At 36.9% G+C, this 23,241-nt stretch overlaps 1 protein-coding gene and 1 long non-coding RNA gene across 6 annotated transcripts in view; one reads left to right on the top strand and one right to left on the bottom strand.

The window, feature by feature from the left end:
* LOC111750854 (uncharacterized) overlaps positions 1-3,756 on the top strand; it is a 28,167-nt gene extending 24,411 nt beyond the window's left edge. The window contains exon 2 of the long non-coding RNA XR_002785903.2: positions 824-3,756. This is a non-coding gene — a long non-coding RNA (uncharacterized LOC111750854). The remainder of the gene's footprint in view (positions 1-823) is intronic.
* ATP5F1C (ATP synthase F1 subunit gamma) overlaps positions 3,062-23,241 on the bottom strand; it is a 33,779-nt gene continuing 13,599 nt past the window's right edge. For 3 of the 5 annotated variants that reach the window (XM_010590747.3, XM_023548939.2, XM_010590749.3), the window contains 9 exons: positions 16,390-16,424; positions 15,719-15,850; positions 9,680-9,884; positions 9,010-9,153; positions 8,819-8,883; positions 7,480-7,635; positions 6,914-7,010; positions 3,903-3,939; positions 3,062-3,204 (listed from right to left, as the gene is read on the bottom strand). In XM_010590747.3, coding sequence (XP_010589049.1) covers positions 3,933-3,939; positions 6,914-7,010; positions 7,480-7,635; positions 8,819-8,883; positions 9,010-9,153; positions 9,680-9,884; positions 15,719-15,850; positions 16,390-16,424 — 841 coding nt within the window. In that variant the 3' untranslated portion in view covers positions 3,062-3,204; positions 3,903-3,932. Of the gene's footprint in view, positions 3,205-3,902; positions 3,940-6,909; positions 7,011-7,479; positions 7,636-8,818; positions 8,884-9,009; positions 9,154-9,679; positions 9,885-15,718; positions 15,851-16,389; positions 16,425-23,241 lie in introns of those variants that run through there. The other 2 variants (XM_010590748.3, XM_064284841.1) reach the window with 2 other exon arrangements.

Below are 23,241 nucleotides of genomic sequence, written 5' to 3'. Positions count from 1 at the left end.
GAGTTTCCTTGGGGGTGTGGCCTGCCTCTAGTATATAAATGGATGTTCCAGCAAGGGTCTTGCTCTGGATCCTGCATCTGGCTCATCATCATCTGACCTCTGGTTCTTGGGACTTAAGCTAGCAGCTTAACTGCTGATCTTGGGATTCACCAGCCTTTGCAGCCTGAGCCAGTGGCCTGCCATCTAATCTGCCAATCTTCCATTTGTCAGCTCCTGCAGCTGAGTCAGAAGAAACCTCCAGCCTGACACCTGACCCACATACTTTGGACTTGCCAGCCTTTACAATTGTGTGAGCCATTTCCTTGAGATAAATCTCTCTCTATACCCTTCACTGGTTTTGCTTCTCTAGAGAACCCAGCCTAAGGCAGATGGTATTTAAAAGTAGAATGAAAAACTAATAGTGAATTCTTATTCAACGGCAATTACACAAACTTCTCTAAGTGGCAACACAAATTATAAAGGAGTGATGTTGCTTGAATATGCAAATAACTTACATTTGAAAAAGATAAAAACTCAAAAATGGGCAATGAATGACTAGGCAATTAGTTTTCAACTGTCAGACTGTTAAGAAGATTAAAGATAGCCAAAGGTTTAAAGAGTTGGGGGAATCAATCTTATACATTGTTGGTGCAAGTTTACAGTCTTTTTAAGAGCAATTGGCAGTGTCTAATAAATTTAAAACATAGTTTGACTCATCAACTTCACTCCTACAGAACCCATTATTCAGATTAAGTATATGCCTGTAATTCTTCATCCCATATATGAGAAACAGCAAATGACTCCAGTAGCATTTTAACTTAATTCTGTTAACTGTTATTTGCAGGTGCAAAAGGATGGAAACCTGGGCTGAGCCTGTTACTTCCATCTTCAATTTAATCTACAGAAGTACTCACACAAATCTGCAGCCTTGCCCAAGGATGCTCATTTTGTAATGGTTAAAAATAGGAAACTCCTTTGTCTAGGTAGGTCTTTATATATCAATATGGAATATCCAAGGTTAAAACTATATGCAATCATATGTCCCCTGTCTTGGAAACAATTTCTTCTGGATTTCCATTTAAAGATGGCAGATTGAACACACAAATATGCAATTTCGCTTGTCCCCTATGCTTTTTTTTCTATGCTAATAAAACTTCAGTAAAGGTACTTTTTAAAAAGGCATAAACAAGGACAGGGAGAGCTGAAGAGACAAGATGAAAACACCAATAGCATAATTTTTAAAGGATTGGTAGATCCTTTTCCCCCATGTCACAGCCTTGGGAGACTGCCCCTCCCCCATCCCAGCAGAAACTCAGTTTTATTCTTTGGAGAGAATGAAAGGTATCTAAACTGAGGGTTAACAGGCCTCTAAGTGTTGGTGCATATAGTGTCCTGAAAACAGCAGGGGTTAAGTGAACAAATGCTGAGATTCCTAGCCCCCCCACCTCCAGCCACAATTTGTTCCCAGGTGCTGGCACTCAGGCCAACTTAACTCTTAGGAAGATTTAGAGTCTTCTCTGAAAAACCTAATCAAGTTCTTCTGTTAAGTCAGACATTAAGAGTGTAAAAGGACTCCTAAGACCACAGATTAAGAGGAAGGACCTAAAGATACTCTTTGGGGGTATCCCAATAAATGGACCAACTAGATTACCCCTCAGTGAAGCTCATGGTTAAAAAGCTCCACTCAGAAGTGCAGAACTAATCAGATTTTTAGTCACCTACTCTCAATCACGGGCAGACAACTGAGGATTACCAGGCATCTGATGAAAACTTAGAACAAGAATTGGCAAACTTTCTGTAAAGGGCCCAATAGTAAATATTTTAGGCTTTCTAGGCCACTTTCAGTTTCTGCTGTACATTTTTCTTTGGCTTTGTTTTTTACAACCCTTGCCTACCCATTGTTCCGAATAAGTATATGCCTGAAATTCTTCATCCCATATATGAGAAACAGCAGATGACTCCAGGAGCATTTTAACTTGACTTTGACGACCGTTCTGTGAAGGTGCAAAAGGCTAGAAACCTGGGCTAGGCCTGTTACATCAACATATCCTTGACTAGCTAGACTTTTTGAGATTATTACAGAACTGTAAACCCTGGTGGCATAGTGGTTAAGAGCTAAGGCTGCTAACCAAAAAGTCAGCAGTTCAAATCCACCAAGCACTCCTTGGAAACTCTATGGGGCAGTTCTACTGTGTCCCATAGGGTTGCTATGAGTCAGAATCGACTCGATGGCAATGGGTTATGGTCAGAAGAGCTTATCTTCTTACCAAAAAATTTAACAGTAGCGTGTTAATATTTTAAATGTTTTAATATCTCATTTTAAAAACCATTACTACAAAGTTTATTAAGAAAATGTTCTGCATCCCACTTTGGTGAGTGGCATCTGGGGTCTTAAAAACTAGCAAGCAGCTATCTAAGATGCATCAATTGGTCCCAACCTACCTGGAGCAAAGGAGACTGAAGAACACCAAAGACACAAGGAAAATATGAGCCCAAGAGACCAAAAGGGCCACATAAACCACAGACTCCATCAGCCTGACGCTGGAAGAACTAGACAGTGCCTGGCTACTACCAATGACTGCCCTGACAGGGAAAACAACAGAGTCCCTGATGGAGCAGGAAAAAAGTGGGGTGCAGAACTCAAATTCTAGTAAAAAGACTAGACTTAATGGTCTGACTAAGACTGGAGGGACCCCAGAGGACATTGCCCCCGGACTCTCTGTTAGCCCCAAACTAAAACCATTCCCGAAGCCAACTCTTCAGACAAAGATTAGACTAGATAAGACCTAAAATGATACTGGTGAGGCGTGTGCTTCTCAGCTCAAGTAGACACATGAGACTAAGTAGGCAGCTCCTGTCTGGAAGCAAGATGAGAAGGCAGAGGGGGACAGGAGCTGGTTGAATGGACACAGGAAGTACAGGGTGGAGAGGAGTGTGCTGTCACATTATGGGGAGAGCAACTAGGGTCACTTAACAATGTGTGTATAAGTTTTTATATGAGAAGCTGACCTGAACTGTAAACTTTCACTTAAAGCACAATAAAAAAAAATTGTTATTATATAAATTTAAAAAAACAGTGAAATTTTAAATTGTATGTTGTTTATTGTACGATAATTTACAAATATCTTGCTATCTTTCATAATCTGAACAATCGACCAACAATGTCTTCTGACAAGGACAGCAGTAAGTGAAATAAAATCAGCTGGCTTAATTTCTCTTCTTTACCTGAAAAACAAAGAACAGAACAAGTAAAAATCAAGCAATATTTTTCTGGAAAATATTACCGTCAAGAGATGATAGGTATGTAAAGTGGGGTTTAATGAACTGGATTTACATCATAAACTGTTACGCTATACCAGTGATTCTCAAATTTTGGTTTGTGGACCCTTTCATAGGTCACTGAGGGCAAACTATTTTCATAATAGTGTTCTTCTTTGTTTTACTCTTAAGGAGTGTAGAGTGGGTTTTCCAGAGGGTACATGATGTATGACATCACAGCAGAATGAGCTCAGAAATAAATGAGAATCCAGCTGTCTTCTGTTAAGTCAGACATTAAGGGTGTAAAAAGGGTCCTAAGACCATAAAGTTTGAGAACCACCACTCTTAACCAATCTATATTTAATATCTTAAAAAAAAAAAAAGCTACTAATTCTCTATCCTCAACGTTTATTTCCTTGTGTGTCTCATCTGCCCACTAAAGCTAGATTTCCTAAGACCAACATGTTTAATAAATGTAAATCTAAAAAAAAAAAAAGCCCACTAGCATTACCCACTACCCTTATACTCCCACAAGTTGGCCGCTACTATAAATTGCCTATCAACCCAAGTATCGTAGAGAATTTCTAAATTAACTTCAGTTATATCTGGCTAGGTTTCTTTTCTGGAGGAGTATAGGGAGAATGTGTGAAACAGTACCACTTTACCTCTTGTCTGAGGCTGACCTTTGATTTTCATTAATCCCTGGTTATTATATTGGAAGAAAAAGACAAACAAATCAAGCATGTCAAGAAGCAATTCATGCACATATAATTTCCAACTAAAAATGTCCATTTCCTTACCCATTACCTTGAGTATATCACTAAAATATTTCTTTAAAAACAGATCCAATGACTGTTATAAAAAGTCACAGATTTTAATATGGTTAGAAGCAACAAAACCATGTTCATGCAAGTAAGCAATACTATGAAACTATAACTGAAATCACTATTTTTTCTATAAGTAATATATTTAAAATTTTTAAACTGGCACTTCAAAATTTATTGTTTATTCATATTTATTTTACTACTAAATAACCAAATGTATTTGTGTTAAATATTAAAGTCTTTAACCAGAATAACTGATAGATTAGAGAGTGTGCAAATCCATTCATGTAAACAATCCAATTTGGAAGCACACAAGCCAACTTTTTATGTAAGGATTTAGACTACACTTTTAGTAAGTGAAAATTTAGGTCAGTTTCCAATTAACTGAATTTTGAATTCTTTTTTTACTATTAGTTTTATGCCACAATCTCCCTCTCCTTGCTTCCTTTGCTCTAGCTACTTTTTAGTCAGGTTTTCCCCATTCCATAAAAAAAAAAAAATTTTTTTTTTTAATCAAGAAAGAAGAGCTTGGTCTTCAATCCTGCCAAAGTTGTATCCTCATTGTTCATTACTAGCATTCGCTTTTCAAGAACAAAAAAGGACCTTGGGTTCGCTGCATCTCACACAACCCTCTGAACTACTGAGCCTTAGGAACCCTTCAGAATGTAGTTCCTTCCCCCAGACTTCTCACATATAACATCAAAGAGGAAATCTGCATTAGCAGTGGGACAAATAGCCAGAAGGATAATGATAGATGACAAACCTGAGTCAAAGAGACAGTAGTATCTTAACCAGGTTACTGAGCTAGTAAGTTACAGGCCATTCAGTATACACAGTACTCTATCATGTGAATACATTAGTGACCAGGCTGAGAGATGGGTTAGTCCTAACAAAGCCATGCTTAGAAAGCAAAATAAGAGCCGAAGAAGGGTGCTTGGGATAGCAAAGCTGATGGAGCCAACTAACAACTTATAGAACAGTCTCTGTTGGCGCCATCAGTTTTATTTCTCTCTCTTTGGTATTCTACCCAGTTCTTGGTCTTGAGAGATGATACTTTCAAGGATCAAATTAAATGTCACTTTTTTTTTTAATGATGAAGCTTTTCCTGGTTCCCAATAAAACGTTATTTCTTCTTTTTCTAAATTTCCAGTTCTTAATACATTTATGGCACTTCATTCATTCATTCAACCAACATTAGGAACATATGTGTCAAGTAATGGGGGCACGAAAGTAAGACACGGTCTCCCTAGCCTCAAGGAATACACAAACAAAAAGGCAATTCTTAATAAAATGTTTTAAGTACTACAATAAAAAGAAGCACACAGGATGAGAAACGTAGGCACGTCACTCAATGTGTAAAAGAGAGTTTTCTAGAAGAAATAATTCCCCTAGTTCAGTTAAGAGGGATAACAAGGGATCAGCAGGAGGAAGAATCAAGGGGCAAAAGGGAAGAAAAGAATGGCACTCTAGACAAAAAGAGAAGCATGTGCCAATTCTAGGTCGTAAGAAAGAACGTGACGTTAGCTATAGCCCTAGGATAGATCAATGTGGCCAAAGTTCAAAGAAAGTGAGAAATGGTAGTGGAAAGAGAGAGCATCAGTGGCTAGAAAACGTAGGATCACATATATCATGCTAAGATGTTTTTGTAGGATGATTATATTATCAAGGATGGATTCTATTATTTTCCTTACAATGCTCTACCATACGGGTTAGCAAATTTTTTCTGTAAAGGGCCAGACAGAAAATATTGCAGACTTTGTGGGGTCATATACAGTCTTTCTTTCTCTTCCTCCAACCCTTTAAAAATATAAAAACATTCGTAACTCCAGCTCAGTCTGCTGATCCCTGCTCTACTGGAATTAATTGCTTATTTAATGTCTGTTCTCCCTGTGAAGACTGTGAGCTCTTTGAGAGCAGATATTCTTACTACTGAGGAGTGTCCAGTACAGAGCTTGGCACTTAAAGAGACATGAAAAATATAAGTTTTGTGTTTGTTTTTTTAACTCAGAAGAGAAATAATAAGAATCTGAATTTAAAAAGTGAGCCTAAAAAGGGAAAAGATTCAAGAGATACTCAGAAGGTAAGACCTGGTGACCCAGTAGTTGGGGGTGAGTGTGAATGAGTCAAAGACAACTGACCACACATTTTATCTTTTATCATAATTATCTGTATGTGTTCTTATCCTATTAGAATATAAATGCTTTGAAATGCAGGATCATATCCTTAATCTATGATGCTACTGTGCCTAGCGTTGTATTTCCACATAGTGGGCGTTCCATAATTTTTTTGAATAAAGTTCCCATTATCTTAATCCTGGTTTCATAAACATTAGATTTCCTAGACAGCCAAGAATTTTCTTGAGGAAAAGCATATACTATCCCTTGGTATGGATATAAAAAAAAAAAATTTAACAATTAAATAATTCCTAGAAGCTACCACCATTCAATGATTTACTGATTTATGTGAAAACAAAACCAAAACCAGTACTTTACTTCAGGAAGTTTCATTTACTTGGTTTATAATGTTTTAGATTCCTATAACATAGATATTATAAATGGTACCAAATTATCCATATCCTTATTCCTAAAGCTTTAAGAAAGGGAAAGCTAACAATATACTAATTTCTAAATAGAAGAAACCAAGCCTGAACATTTCTGTTGAAGCAATCAGAATAAATTAGTGGAATCTCATTTTCATCAAGTTTTTATATCTTAAGAGTAAAGAAACAAGGTTAAGCAATGGATCATTTCATCTTTAACAGACAAAACAAAACAGAAAACTTTCAAGCATCCAAAGGTTAAACTAGGAGAATGAAAAGATAAAAACTCTGAAGGGTATCTACAAGGACTTACAGAGCTGCAGCACCAGAGATGATTTCAATCAATTCTTTTGTGATGACAGCTTGACGGGTGCGATTGAATGTTAAAGTCAGTTTGTCAATCATCTCAGCTACAAACAAAACAAAAATAACACAATCAAACTAGAAAAACATATATTGTTAATAAATAAACTCCTTCACAGAAGTATGTTGCTTAATTTAAAAATATGAGAGATGAAATCAAGGTGTCTGCTCTTGTTTGGGTACCTTGGTGCAATAATTGGCCTCAAAAAGTTTTATACAAATGTTTTTACATTTTCCATAGAATACCTTTTCAAAATACTTGCAAACCTACTGCTGCTTCCTCAAGATAATACTTCCCTACAAGGCTGAAAATACTGTATTTCTAATTTTTTCAGATAAGAAAACTCAGAAAAAGAGTAACTGGTCAAAAACTCTGTAGAGTCAATTGCAGAGCCCAGGGCTAGATCCTAGCTCTTGCTTCCTGGTCTATTTAAAGGATGTCATTGTTTTTGATGCTAGGATCTTCATGCTGTTCTCTGCAACAGAGTTCTCAGAAAAGATATATTGTGTGCTTACAAGCATTCTTGCTAGCATTGTCCATAGCTGTCATTCTTGCACTTTGCTCACTAGCGGTGGACTCCTTTAGAGAGTAGTAGATGATGTTTGCCAGACTGTATTCTTGGTAATTTTGCAGCACATCAGCATCAATATCATCATAAATACTCATGGTCTCTGTTAAAACAAATGATAAGTTTCTTTGAAGTCACAAAGAACAAAGACTGATTTAATCAAAACCAGCTTACTAACGTTAATGTCTTTTATGAACACAATTAGAGAGTACACGTCAATGTGAGGTAGGGTAAACAAATATGTTCTAATAGAGTATATTACAGCAGATTTCCAGCAAAATGTAATGTGTAAATAAAGTATTTGATATTTTACTTCTTAATAAAAATTAGGAAGCCAACATCTAAATAACCTCATTAAATTTATGGTTATAAAGTTCTCTGGACAGCACCTAGAAGAGTGTCAGGGACAAAGCTAGCAGAAATTCAATAGATTTTTTTTTTTTTTAGCACAGAAATTCATGAAAGAACTGAAATCAGTAGAGTGTTGAACAAAAATCCCAATTTATCCATTTGATTATTGGAGAAATCTAAGTGTCAGTCTGGAAAATAAGTGAGGGAAAGAAACCTTTTTGAAGCCTATGAAAGAGAGGAAGAACTAGAAGCTGATATGAATTTTAATTTTTATGTTGTAGAAATTTAGCAGCATACTTCAAAATTCATTCACTAGGGTCAAGTGAGAGTAGTATGTTTCATCATACTTAAGATGTTATTGGGTATAACCACTAAGAAAGAAAGAACATAGCTCATTAAAAACCGTGACATGCCATTGCCTATTAGAGGCATGCCAATTCCAGAGATATTAAAATGTAAAAAAGTGTACATGTTTGAAAAGATGAAATATGGTATAGAGACAGGGAAAAGGCCTCAAAAAAAATGAAATCTTTTCCAGAATATTACTTTTGGATGTTTCAGATGGCAGTGATGACTTTATTCAAACAATAAAGCGAGACAATTGAGTGGGTCAAAGTAAATCATTTTCGAACACTATTCAAATCTCTGTCCTAGAGCTTCTGATTGATTGTAATTAGGTATAATTCCCCTGCAACATGCCTACTATGGCCCTCAATAGATAGTCATTTGTTCAGTCAATGAAGGAATAGAGTAAGATTTGTTTAAACAACGAATGAACTAAGATAGCATAAAGCCACCAACAGATAGTGCTACTTACAGCCCAGATCATTTTCCTACTGCTGAAAACAGGACATCCTAACAAACACTATTCTCATTAATGAACAAATCTCTCCTCTTCATATAGCAAAAATACTTGTCACACAAAAACTACTTACCAGCACTTGCGATGGTATCAAGGGAAAATATGGGCTTTTCATCTGTCTTATAGGAGATGACAGACCTAGAAAAAAAAACAAAAATTTAATTTTCAAAATAATAAGTTTTAAACTGTTAAGCAGACATTTGCTTATTTTAAAAGAAACAGTTCATGAACATAAAAATGCTTTGATTTTTAAATCTATCTTGCCTGAATCGATTAAAGATGATAGATCCTTCATCAAATTCATATCCAGAATTTAGTAATTCAAGGGCAATAATCGACGCATCTCCAAAAGTAGGAGGTTTCCTTCCCACCTCTCTGAATGTCACCAGAAACTGGTCAGAATGAGTCCTACAAGAAAATCAAGAGATCACATAAAGTAGTTTAACAAAATATTTCTGCTTAAAGAACATAGGGAACAAGGATAAACATCACCATGGATCAAATGTGGGGGTGAGGGGGGCCCTGAGTTAAGTTGTTCCATACATTATCATCCTTGCTCCTTTCCTTCAGCACCTGCGAATAACTAATAAGGACTAAAAATGAGGCTTTTTTTTTCTTTATATTTCTGTCTTCATTCTTCTCCTTCCATCCTAATGAACGATCGTTCACTTCTAATATTTCCAGGCTGTGTTATCTCCTAAAAGTTCTCACTTGGATTAATACCAATAGCTTTTGATACTCTCACTGGATGGGAAGGAGAAGCAAAAGACAAGTAGAAAAAAGAGGCAACCTACATGCTAGTATATATTCTGGAAAGAACAAAAGCTGCTGACTATAAAACAGGTAACTAAAAAAGACACCCTGCTTAAATAAACTATCAAAGAAACTTTATGCTTGCAACCTTTTAAACATAAACAATATATATTTAAATTACCTATAAAGTATGCTCCTGATTTTATCACCAACTCCAACAAGCATAACTTCTTTTCCGGCTGCCGTGAGCGTGGCCGCTTCACTTTTCATCTGTTTAGCGACTGAGGAATGAATAGCACCACAGAGCCCCCGGTCGGAGGATACACCAATAATGAGGTGCTTCTTCTTGTCTTCAGGCGCCTTAATATCAGCTTTTTCATAGAGAGCTTAAAAACAAACAAAAGGAATTTTTGTAATAAGCATTAAATGCTATACAGAGACAATCACTAACTTACAAAACATTTGGCTGTTTTCAATACATGTAAATTTGATTAACATAATCAAAAGCATTTGTGTACTTAGTCCATTTAAAATCAAGCTGAAAACCATAAGGTCTATGCCAGAGGTTCCTAAAGGCCAATTAATGGCCAACTTATTTTGAATGCTGACTGAAAGAAATGTCTAGTACAACTAAAGTACCTGTAAAGAGGCCAAATATATAGAGTACCCACTTATCTAGATATGACTCTAGTGTAGAGAACATATATCTCCAATATACAAGCAAAAGTGCAGGAAGAAAATACCCACTTATCTAGATATGACTCTAGTGTAGAGAACATAAATCTCCAATATACAAGCAAAAGTGCAGGAAGAAAATATTTATGAGCTGCTTATATAATTTGCATATCAAATTCTTATAAAAACTGTAATTTAATGGATACCACTTTATTCTGAGGATTACTTTAACAACCTCACTTTGCTGGGCCAGTCCTCTAAGAAGCAGAGGCCAAGGTGGGATTAAATGTGCAAGAATTTTTCTAGGCAAAATGCCTCAGAGAGAAAACAGGAAAGAAACCAAGAGAAGCTAAGAGAATCTTCAGATCATGGTCCAAGGCTGACCCACAGGAAGAAGAGAGGGCAAAAAGATTGGGTGGATGCTTCCTAGACTACTGTGCAGTTTAAGGAGTTTGGCAAGGTGACTTGGGAGTACCCAAGCCAAGACTGCAAATCAGAGGAGCCTCATGTTTCCCAAGAACAGACCTGCCTTAGTATCCCTCCTGTGCTTTGTCACTGGCTGGGAGCAGCCTATGGGAAGTATGACCTGGGTGCACGGTGATGGATTCCATCAGCTGGCACCAATTATGCTCCCTGTAGTTAAGGTGAATTTTCACGGCTGCCATATTCACCCACTTTCATAAAATTCCTAGTATTACTCTTCTCAGTGTAGGGCAGTGATTCTCAAACTTTAATATCTGAAGCCCCCCTCTCCCCCACCAAAAAGCAGAGACAAGTAAATATTCAACCTTAAAACTAGGGGAGTGGGGAGAGCTAACACTTCTTTTAGGTCTCTTTAAATTTATGTGAGTTTTATATTGTACGGCATATGTGTTTTACATTTTAAAATATTTAAAAATATTACCCACTTAACATCTTAGTATCTCTAACAATACTTCTCAGTTTGAAGGTCTTACAAGCTGACTGGCAGTCTTGACTTGAGTTTTTATTATGCCACAAATTCTCTAATCAGATACCTCAGCGAGGTTCTTCTTTAGTAAATGAACAATACTGTGGGGTTAGACTTTCTGGGGTGGGCAGACTAGTTGATTATACTTATTCATAAAAGAAAAGTGATAGTGACATGAATGATAGTGAAAAGAAACAATGGTAAAGTGATTCTTCCTTTTCCTATCACTAAGACAGAGGGTAATTTTTAAAGAAACTTTTTCTTCTCCAAATTTGACCTAACCATATGTTTTGACTGAGTAATTAACTGAGGAAATGCAGTACGTAGGAGACTACCAAATCAAAAAACCAAGCATGTTGCCATCAAGTCAATTCCGCTCATAGTGACCCTACAGGACAGAGGAGAAGGGCCCTATAGGATTTCCAAGGCTGTAATCTTTATGGAAGCAGGCTGGTGTGTTCAAACTGCCAACCTTTTTGTTAGCAACTGATCACTTCAACCACTGAGCCACCAGAGCTCCTTATAAGAGACTACAAAGATAGGTACATATTAAGTGCCCCCTGTACCACACATTCTACATTTCCTAGGTACCCAAGGATACAATTATGAATGAGATATAGTCCTATATGAGCTAAAAATGAATGTCCTACTCTAGGCTAGACTTGAGCATCAACCAACATTTACTGAGCCACCAACCATTTGCTTAGAATTGTGCTAGGCATAGAATGAGAGTCATGAGGTTTGGAGCTGATAAGGATTGCTAAAACCTAGTCTATTAACTCTTCTTTATACCACGTAGGCCCCCAGAGCCCTGGTAGCATAGTAGTTAAGAGCTTGGCTGCTAATCAAAAGGCTGGCAATTCGAATCCACCAGTCACTCCTTCAAAACCCCATGGGACAGTTCTACTCTGTCCTATAGGATTGCTATGAGTCAGAATTGACTTGACGGCAACAGGCTTGATATATTAGTTAGGAGTCCTGGTGGCACGGTTTAGGACATTAATTTTCAGTTCATTTAGCACTATATCTTATTCATAATTGTATCCTTGGGTACCTAGCAAATGTACAGTATGTGGTACGGTGGGCACTTAAGTGGTTAAGTGCTTGGCTGTTCACCGAAAGGTTGGTGGTTTGAACCCATCAGCTGCCCTACAGAAGAAAGATGTGGCAGTCTGCTTCTGTAAAGATTACAGCTTTGGAAACCCTGTAGGGCAGTTCTACTCTGTCCTATAGGGTCACTATGAGTCAGAATTGACTCAACAGCAATGGTTTGGCGAGGCTATACCAGTTAAGTAAAATTAAATATGGCCATTTTTTAAAGAAGGAGTCATTTCAACTGGGCCCTTGTGCTCTATCATTTTCTCATAGTGAGTTTTCTTAAGAGGTATAAATGCATGCTTAATATGGAAGAACACAAGAAAACTACACAAGGCAATTCTACATCTAATACATAGTTATATTATTACACAGACAGATGAACAGATAATACATATATACATTATCTTCAATTTGGAAAGAAACAAATTTTGCTGTCTTCTAAAGCTCATGTTTAAACATTTCACTTATATATTCTGTTGGTAAGAGCCATCTTTCTTTAGTCTTCATTCACTCATATGTTTATTGAATACCTTACCAACTCCCTATCCTTAAGCAGCTTACATTCTAGTGGGATAGTCAAATAAAACAAGTAGATAAGGATATAATATGTCAGACTGTGACATGTGTGAGAATGAAAAAACAAAGAGGTATAATGAAAGCACATACAGTAATAAAACAGGATAATTTGGGATAGGCAGTTTGAGAACGCCTCCCAAGGAGGTAGTATTTGAGTTGAAACCTAAATGAAGTGAGGCAGAAAGCCATGAGACTACTGGGGACAGGGGCATTCCAAGCAGAGGAAAGAAAATGCAAGTGCAGCAGTGTGAGCAAGGGGAGGTGTGGTAGGAAATGAGGTCAGAGAGGCATCAGGTACAGGATCCTGTACAGGCTTGTAACCCACTTTACCCACTGCCGTCAAGTCAGCCTCGACTCACAGTGACCATATACGACAAAGTAGAGCTGTCCCATAGGGTTTCCAAAGCTGTACATATTTACAGAAGCAGATGGCCACGTCCTTCTCCTGTGGAGTGGCTGGTGGGTTCAAACCACCAACCTTTTGGCTGAGCGCTGAGTGTTTACCCACTGCACCACCAGGGCACCATAGGCTTGTAGGCAATGATACAAATTATATCCTACTTATAAAGGAAAGCTGTTAAAAATTTTTGGATGGGGGGATCATGATCTGGTTCATGATTTAAAAATATCATTCTGGCTGCAGGGTGGAGCAGACTGTAGGGGGGGCAAAAGCATAAGGAAGGAGACAAGTTAAGAGGCTAAAATAGCACTGAGGAGCAGTGACTAAAATACTTCTTTAAGACTCGAACCAAAGCTTGAAATTTGGATACCCTTGAGTTGAGATTACTGAGGTTGAGTGGTGGGTAAATGGGGGTTCACTCTATGATTTTTTTTACTTCCATATTTTTACAAAATTTTCAATAATATAAAGTTAGGTAGTCTTATATCAGTATGAGATAGAATAATGATGGAAAAGCTAAGAGAGGGAAAAGAATTACACCCTCTCTTCACTTATCAACATGGTCAGGTTCCAAAGACCAGGTCGTTATACAAAATCGTTGTTTTGCAAAAATGGAGGATGACATCATTACATAACTGCCAAATAACATCACTGCATAACTGCCAAACCACTGAGAATCACAGTGCAGCCAAGTTGACACATAACTTTAACCATCACAGCAGCATTACTCTCACCTTGCACCTAGACATTGGTTACTGCCAGACATACATCGTTAATGCACAAAATAGATGGACAGTAGATTTTTTTTACTATTGTCGTAAATGTGCAATGTTCAATAATGAGTTAGTTGATAAGTGAGAAGAGTTATAATGGGAGCTTTAACAGTTAAAGAGGAGAGTAAAAATGGGAATTTTTCAATTCTTCATTTTTATTTTTCCAGTATAGCTTCACTATTCATTTCGAAGATCAAACAAATTTACAATGAAATAAGTATCACAAAAGGTTAACATGTTCGGCTGCTCACCAAAAGGTTGGTGGTTTCAGTGTAACCAGAGTTACCTCAGAGGAAGGCCTAGGCCATATACTTCTGAAAAATCAATCATCAAAAACCCTACAGAGCACAGTTCTGCTCTAACACACATGGGGTTGCTATGAGTCAGAATCCACTTGAAGGCAGCTGGTACTGGCACCATGTCACATCTCTTCCCCAATAACAAGATTAACCAAGAATGTACTATAAAACATTATAAAGAAAAAATGTTTTTATGGTTTTAAAAGAATAGCAATAGGAATGAAGAAAGAATCTTAAAACGAAACTTTTCAGCTTGTTCCCCTGCTTCCACATCATGAGGAATACCCATGACTACACAGTCAACACCCACTGCAGGTACCATCTCCCACCACCCACCCCCCATCCTGTAGTCCCGGAATATCACCACATCACAAGGTGTAACAGGATGAAATCAAGCACTTGAATCTGATGTACTACTTTTCCAAGTTCTTTTGATAGTATATTTAATAATCTAGGAAAATTGCAGAATTTTTTTTTTTATTGTACTTTAGATGAAGGTTTACAGAACAAACTAGCTTCTCATTAAACAGTTAGTACACATATTGTTTTATGACATTGGTTAACAACCCCACAACATGTCAACACTCTCCCTCTTCCACCTTGGGTTCCCTATTACCAGCTTTCCTGTCCCCATCTGCCTTCTAGGCTTGCCCCTGGGCTGGTGTTCCCCTTTAGTCTTGTTTTGTTTTATGGGCCTGACTAATTTTTGGCTGAAGGGTAAACCTCAGGGGTGACTTCATTACTAAGCTAAAAGGGTGTCTGAGGGCCATACTTTCAGGGGTTTGTCTAGTCTCTGTCAGGCCAGTAAGTCTGGTCTTTTTTTGAGTTAGAATTTTGTTCTACATTTCTTTCCAGCTCTGTCTGGGACCCTCTATTGTGATCCCTGTCACAGCAGTCAGTGGTAGTAGCCAGGCACCATTTACTTATACTGGACTCAGTCTGGTGGAGGCCATGGTAGTTGTGGTCCATTAGTGCTTTGGACTAACTTTTCCCTCGTATCTTTAGTTTTCTTCATCCTCCCTTGCTTGTGAAGGAGTGAGACCAGAAGAGTATTCTAGATGGCCGCTTGCAGGGTTTTAAGACCTCAGGCGCTACTCACCAAAGTAGAACGTAGGATATTTTCTTTATAAACTCAGAGTATTTTAAAAGCCATTTAAGTCACTTATAGTGGTTAAGTTCTGAGGCCAAACTGTGTAGGTTTACATGGGGGCTTTTGTCACTTCCATATGTGACACTGGGCTAGTTACTTAACTTCTGTGTGCTTTAGTTTTTCTCATGAAAAGCAGAGGCTATAACAGTTCCCACCTCATAGGATTGTTGTAAAAATTAAATGAGTACACATAAGGCACTCAAAACAGACCTGACATCATCATAAGCACTTAATAAAAGTCATTAGTGAGCTTTCTGTTAATCAGTTCTTTTTAGTTTGTGAATTATACTCTTCTCTTACCCATAGATCCTACTCCATATACTCGAGCCGGTTTCAGCTCCCTCTCAGCTCGGGCATATTTTGCTGCTGCTACCATTTTCATAGACTTGGTAATTTTCTGGATGTTTTTGATTGATTTTAGTCGCCTGGTAACTGAAAAATATAAGTGTCTTGTTAAGGTATAGGAATTATAGAATAATTTTATTTGTGAATTTATTTAAATATTTTCCTAAAGTGCAAGGTAAAATAAAAAGCATTTTGACCATTAATACACAGTGGATGAAATGATGCTAAACTAAGCTTAATGTTAGAATACTGATATTCATAAAAAAAGAGCAAGTCAAATTGCTACTTAGGACAAGCAAAATGGCAACATAATACTGTAACATTTAAAACACTAAAAGATACTGAAAATGGCCTTTAACAATATATTCCATAACATTATTTTCATATGTGGACAAATAGTATTTTCTAATTATATAATTATCAGCATACAGATAATAGAATCCTACCAAAATTTTCTCACGTGTCATCTCATACTGTTCTTTTCCAAAACAGGTCCAATGTCTCACACATATAATATAAACTCATTTTATAAATTTTGACCAAATATAATCGGTTAAAGCTGTATATCTTTGAAAGTATTTTTATTATTTCGTCTTTTAATTAACATATTAAAACAAAGTACTTACTATCTTTCAAAGTTGCCATATTTCGAACTTGGATCCTAGGAATAAAGATTTTAAGAATATTTCAGTATGTTTGAAAAATACTTCCATTATACAAGAAAACTTTTCAAGTTAATATACTTAACAAATTCCCCATAGAAATCTTATCAAATACAGCAAATCTGAATATATAGGAATGTCTATATATACTTTAATTCCTTAATACTGGTTCCAAACCCTGTATCAAAGGCTTCAATTTATTCTACCGATCTAACATGCTGAGCAAATAATCCTAGAAGATGGACAATATGAAGAATGGGGCATCAGGATTGGAGGAAGACTCATTAACAACCTGTGTTATGCAGATGACACAACCTTGCTTGCTGAAAGTGAAGAGGACTTGAAGCACTTACTGATGAAGATCAAAGACCACAGCCTTCAGTATGGATTACACCTCAATGTAAAGAAAACAAAAATCCTCACAACTGGAAATAAGCAACGTCATGATAAATGGAGAAAAGACTGAAGTTGTCAAGGATTTCATTTTACTTGGATCCACAATCAACGCCCATGGAAGCAGAAGTCAAGAAATCAAAAGACGCATTGTATTGGGCAAATCTGCTGCAAAAGACCTCTTTTAAGTGTTGAAAAGCAAAGATGTCACCTGGGAGACTAAGGTGCACCTGACTCAAGCCATAGTATTTCTAGTATTTCCAATTGCCTCATGTGCATGTGAAAGGTGGGCAATGACTAAGGAAGACAGAGGAATAACTGATGCCTCTGAACTGTGGTGATGGCGAAGAATACTGAATATACCAAGGACTGCCAAAAGAACAAACAGATCTGTCTTGGAAGAGGTACAACCAGAATGCTCCTTAGAAGCAAGGATGGTGAGACATCTTACATACTTTGGACACGTTATCAGGGGGGATCAGTCCCCGGAGAAGGACATCATACTTGGTAGAGTACAGGGTCAGTGAAAGAGGAAGACCATCAACAAGACGGATTGACACAGTGGCTGCAACAATGGGCTCAAGCGTAACTGGATGGCACAGGACCCAGCAGTGTTTCAATCTATAGTATATAAGGTTGCTATGAGTTGGAACCGACTCCAGGACACTTAACAACAACAACAACATAAACTTTCCATTAGACTCACAACGGCATTCACACATGCACCTCCATGCCTTTGCCTGTATTATTTCGATGACAGAAAGGTCCTATCCCTGGCTAGGCTATCCAACTAAAGATGCAGGCCAATGAATATCCCGTTACCGCTGAGTCCGTTCCAACTCATAGCGACCTTACTGGACAGAGCAGAGCTGCCCCACAGGGTTTCCGAGGACCAGCTGGTGGATTCAAACTGCAGCCGAGATTTAACAACTGCGCCACCTCTAAATAGCATTCCTTGACTTCCTCAGTTCATGGCAACCTTCTCAAATAACACTTAGAGTTGATGATATGTTCTAACATGACTACGTGTATCAAAGTATAGTGTCTGAAACAACTTTTAACTTCTGCAAGTCAATTCAACATTTACTCAGCAGCTGCTACATTCCTGGTAAACAGGACATGGTCTCCGATCACAAGAAGTACACAACGTAAAACATAATGATAACAAAATTCACATTATTTCCCTACGGTCTTTAAAATTAAAGTGCTTATACAAGAGATGGGTAGTACTTATGCATAAAAGTCAAAATGATTTGGCTTTTTTCTAACCCTGGCATCCTGTCATAACTAAAACACTAATAGCATGTGAATACATAATATACATGACCTATGGCCCAAAAATTACTTCATTTTTCTTTCTTTTTCTATTAAGTGTCATTTTCAAATAGGTTTATTTCCTTCTTTTCTAAGGTCCCAGACTTTACGTCAAACCTCAGATAGGAATCTTACAATTAAAAACATATAAAATTGCTAAAGACAAGAGTAAACATCCTGATTAATTCTTCATAGTTCTCTCATTATCCAGAAATTTATAGAGCACTTACTGCATAAAAGAGAATTACTAGGTGCTGGATACAAAATGAATATGAGAGGATCTCTGCCCTAGGAAAGTTAGGTCTAGTTGATAAAATGGTACATTATAACACGTTAAATTGCCTTTCAGCCCTTAAATTCATACAAAGAACCTGTACTGGTCAGGGAAAGTTTCATGGGAGAATAAGAACCAATAAATCTGTGCCTAAAAAGGGCCTAAGGAGGGCATTCTGGGAACAGCACCTAGTTTGAAAGAAGTAACAGTGAGAAACGGTAGAAGATGAAGCTGGAGACACAGTTAATAAGTTTAAGTATTTTATAGGTAGGTTGCTATGAGTTGAAATTGACTTGACGGCAACAGAACAGGCTTGGTATTTTTCTTTTTAGGGACACAGTGTTTATAAAGCCTACTAAGCATTTGATTTTTCAGTAAAGGACCTTGGATGGCAGTGAAAAACACACAGAGAAGCTGCAGTACTGACATAAAACCAAAAAAAAAAAAAAAAAAACTCATAGTGACCCTAGAGGACAGAATAGAACTGCCCCATAGGGTTTCCAAGGAGCACCTGCCGACCTTTTTGGTTAGCAGCTATAGCACTCAACCACTACACCACCAGGGTTTCCAACATTGATATGGGGACTGCATAAGGGGCTACTGCAGCTTTCAGACAAGAGAGGTTAAAAACCTGGACTAAGGTGTTGGCAAAGCAGTAAAAGGCTGGATTTGGGAGCAAGTTCTCAGAGTGAAGAAGAAAACAATAAGGATGACACAAAGGTTTCTAATTTAATGATCGGAGTAGATGGCATTGTTATTAACCAGGATAGAAAAACTGGGTGAAGATAATTTCTCTGGAAATAATGAATTTAGAATACAATATAGTTAAGAAGACTATGGGGCCAGATGAAAATGTCCACTGTCTGGGAATAAGGAGAGGTTTTGGGATTGGAGAAACTATCAGTAAACATGGTAGTTGATGTCCCCTTCCCCCCAACACACAGCAGGTAGATTAGGAACAAAACTTGTCAACAAACCAACATTTAAGTGGCAGTTAATGGCTTAAAAGAGCAAATGAGTAAGAACTGTGCACAGAGACAGTGAAAGCAGAACAGTATTTTCAAAGAATTTGGGTTGGAAGGAAGGAGGTACGTAAGGTGGTAACCTAAAAGTAAGGACAGAGAGGGTGTATTAGGTTGGAGCATGAGGCTAAGGAAAAGGAGAAAGTGGAAAAGAAAGGACTTAGAACAAATGAAAAACTTAAATGGGTCAGAGAGGTAACACATATGAATGAAGACAGCAGAGTAGATGGAGATAATAAACCCAAAAGCCCAGGCTGGAAGGAGCAGCTACTACTCTGTTCTATTCAACTGGGATCCTAAGTATCACTTTTCAACACTGTCTTAATGGTAACATTTAAAACAAAAATATGACACAAGCTTTATAAAAAGCCATTCAGTCAAAGCAATATAAATGTAATACTGAGCTAGTTGGTTAATCGTCTTTATTTTAATTATTTCAAGGAAAATGAAGATGTATTTTCCAGGTTTCTTTTTAAGTACCCAGATAATCTCTAAATTTTAAAATGATCTAACAGAAATATAAAGTAAAATAATATTATTTCTACACCTACAGAGAAACACTGGATTATCTCTGAGGATTCCAGGTACTTAAGCTCTAACAGTTTGCTGATATGAATTAAAAATACTGTATGAATGACTTCCTAGCAGCCCCCCAAAATTACCAAAATAGGTATTTCTGGATATTTCCTAAGTCGAGCACTTTTTATATTGAGAGACTGACAATAAGCTAGAGATATTGTTAGGCTCATCTCAATTCATGAAATAAAATGAAAAATAATCTTTAAAAATTCAAAGCTTCCAAGGATGTATGGAAAAGATTTAGCTATGTGGTTTATTCTCTGCAGAGCAGTTTGTCACAAGGAAACAATAAAAAACAACCAAAAAGTGTCCAACAATAGGAGACATACTAATTAATCAATCAATACAATAAAATATTAGAAAATTATGAAAAATGATGTAGAAAACAAAAGCACTTGAAAGATGTTCACAATAAAGTGGTATTTAAAAAAAAAAAAAACAAAAAGCAGGTTTTGGTGACTTCAAATTTCAGCTCCAAGCAAGATAAATAACCAAAAATCTACACCTCGGTATAGCATATTCAAATTGCAGAAAACCACAGACAAAGAGAAGATCTTGAAGGCGGAGGTGGGGGAACCTAACTTATACCAGAAGAAGGATAAGAATTAACCCAGACTTCTATTCAGAAATCAGGCAAGCAAGAAGGGAGTAAAGTGAAATATTTAAGGTGTTGAAAGAAAAAAAAGCTCATTCTGTAGAATTCTGTATCCAATGAAATTACCCTTCACAAATGGAGAAATACTTTTAGACAAACAGAGGAAATCTGTTGTCTTGTAAGAAATTTTCAAAGAAATTCTATGGAGAAAAGGAATAAATGAAGGTAAAGTAAAATCTTTTCTTTCTCTTATTCTTAATTGATCCAATAGGTAGGTAACTTTATTCAAACTAATAACAACAACAATGCAATGGGTGACTATAACATATGGATAAGTGATGCTATCAAAGGACAGGAGGAAAGAACTGGGAATATTTTCCTGTAAGGTACCTGTACTTCCCATGAAGTGGTAGAGTGCTATTTAAAAGTGGACTTGGATTAGTTGTAAAAGTTGAAAATGGTTGCCAGAAAATAATTTTTTTAAAAGTATAGTTGATATGCTAAAAGAGAAAAGAGTCATATAAACCACTCAATTAAAACCAGAAGGCAAAAAAGAGGGGAAGATTAAAAAAAAAGCACAACAAATAGGGATCAAAAAGATACACTATGCTAACATTAATGAAAAGAAAGCTGGTATGGCTGTATTAATTTCAGACAAAGCAGACTTCGGGATAAGGGAAATTATCAGGGACAAAGAGAGTTGAATGATAAAAGGTCAATTCTCCAAGAAGACGTAACAGTCATTAATGTATACACAACCAGTGTCAATATAGGAAGCTAAAACTGATAGAACTGCAAGGAGAAATAGACAAATTCACTACCATAGTTGGAGACTTTAACACCCTTGCATCAGTAATTGGCAGGTCTGACAGGCAGAAAATCAGTAAGGATTTAATTGAACTAAAGAGTACCATTGATCAACTGGATCTAATTGATATTTATAGAATACTTCAACAACAGCAAGAGTACACATTCTTCTCAAGCTCATATATAACATTTACCAAGAAAGACGACAATTTGGGCCAAAAATACTGATTAACAATTTAAAAGTATAGAAATCATACAAAATACGCTCTCAGACCACAATGGAATTAAATTAAAACAGAAGATAGACACAAAATCCAAAATACTTGGAGATTAAAAAACACACTTCTAAATAACAGTGGGTCAAAGAGGTCTCAAGAGAAATTATAAAATATTTAGAATAAAAAAATACAACTTATCAAAACTTGGATACACGAAAAGCAGCACAAGAGGGGGCATTTATAGCATTAAATACACATTTTAGAAAAAGAAGATCTAAAATCAATAAGCTTCCATTTTAGGAAATTAGAAAAGAAGAGCAAAATAAACCTAAGGCAAGCAAAGAAAAATAATAAAAACTGAACAGAAATCAATAAAATTAAAAACAGAAAGTTAACAAGGAACAATGAAACCAAAAGCCAGTTCTTTGAAACAATCAATAAAATTGATTAGCTTCTAGCCAAACTGAGAAAAAAAGGGAAGACACAAATTACTAATATCATGAATGAAAAACAGACCATCACTACTGATCCCACGGTCATTAAAAGGATGATAAAGGACTACTATGAATAACCTCTATGCCCCAAAATTTGCTTAGGTGAAATGGACCAACTCCTTGAAAAACATAAACTACCAAAAGGCACGCCAAACCAAATCAAACCTCCTGCTGTCCAGTTGATTCTGAATCATAGCAGCCCTACAGGACAGTAGAACTGCCCCATAGAGTTTCCAAAGAGCAGCTGGTGGATTCAAACTGCCACCCTTTTGTTACCAGCCAAGCTCTTAACCACTGCATCACTACAGCTCCAAAACTCACACAGCAGAAATTAATCTGAATAGGCCTTGTTTTAGTTATCTAGTGCTGCTATAACAGAAATACTACAAACAGGTGGCTTTAACAAATAGAAATTTATTTTCTCACAGTTGAGGAGACTAGAAGTCCGAATTCAGAGTGCCAGCTCTAGGGGGAGGCTTTCTCTGTTGGCTCTGGAGGAAGGTCCCTGGTCTCTTCAGCTTCTGCTTCTTCGTTCCTTAGAGATCTCCACATAACTTGGCATCTGTTTTATCACATCTCTGCTTCTCTAGGCTGCTTGTTTAATCTTTTTTTATATCTAAAAAGAGCTTGACTCAAGACACACTCTACACTAATCCTTCCTAACTAACATAACAAAGACAACCCATTCCCAAACAAGATTGTAACCACAGGCAAAGAGGTTAGGATTTATGTCACATATTTCTGGGGGGTAAAATTCAATCCATAACAGGCCTATATTGATTAAAGAAACTGAATCAATAATTAATAACCTTCCAAAAAAGACCACAGCGGGCCCTGAGGATTTCACTGGTTAATTTTACCAAACATTTAAGAAATGATACCAATCCTCTTCAGGAACACTTCCTAGTTCTCTGAGCCCATGATTATAGTAGTACCAAAACCATATAAAGAAATTACAAGAATGGAAAATTACAGACCAGTATCTCATGAATACAGGTAAAAAAAAATCCTGAACAAAATGCTAGCAAATCCAATCCAACAATGTATGGGAAAAATTATATACCCCAATCAAGTGGGATTTATCCCACGTATGCGAGGCTAGTTCAACATTCAAGAGTCA

This window comes from Loxodonta africana, chromosome 4 (assembly GCF_030014295.1).
Source record: "Loxodonta africana isolate mLoxAfr1 chromosome 4, mLoxAfr1.hap2, whole genome shotgun sequence".
Classification (NCBI taxonomy): Eukaryota; Metazoa; Chordata; class Mammalia; order Proboscidea; family Elephantidae; genus Loxodonta; species Loxodonta africana.
The sequence above is the reverse complement of the archived record's forward strand: the minus strand, read 5'-3'. Positions and strand labels throughout refer to the sequence as shown.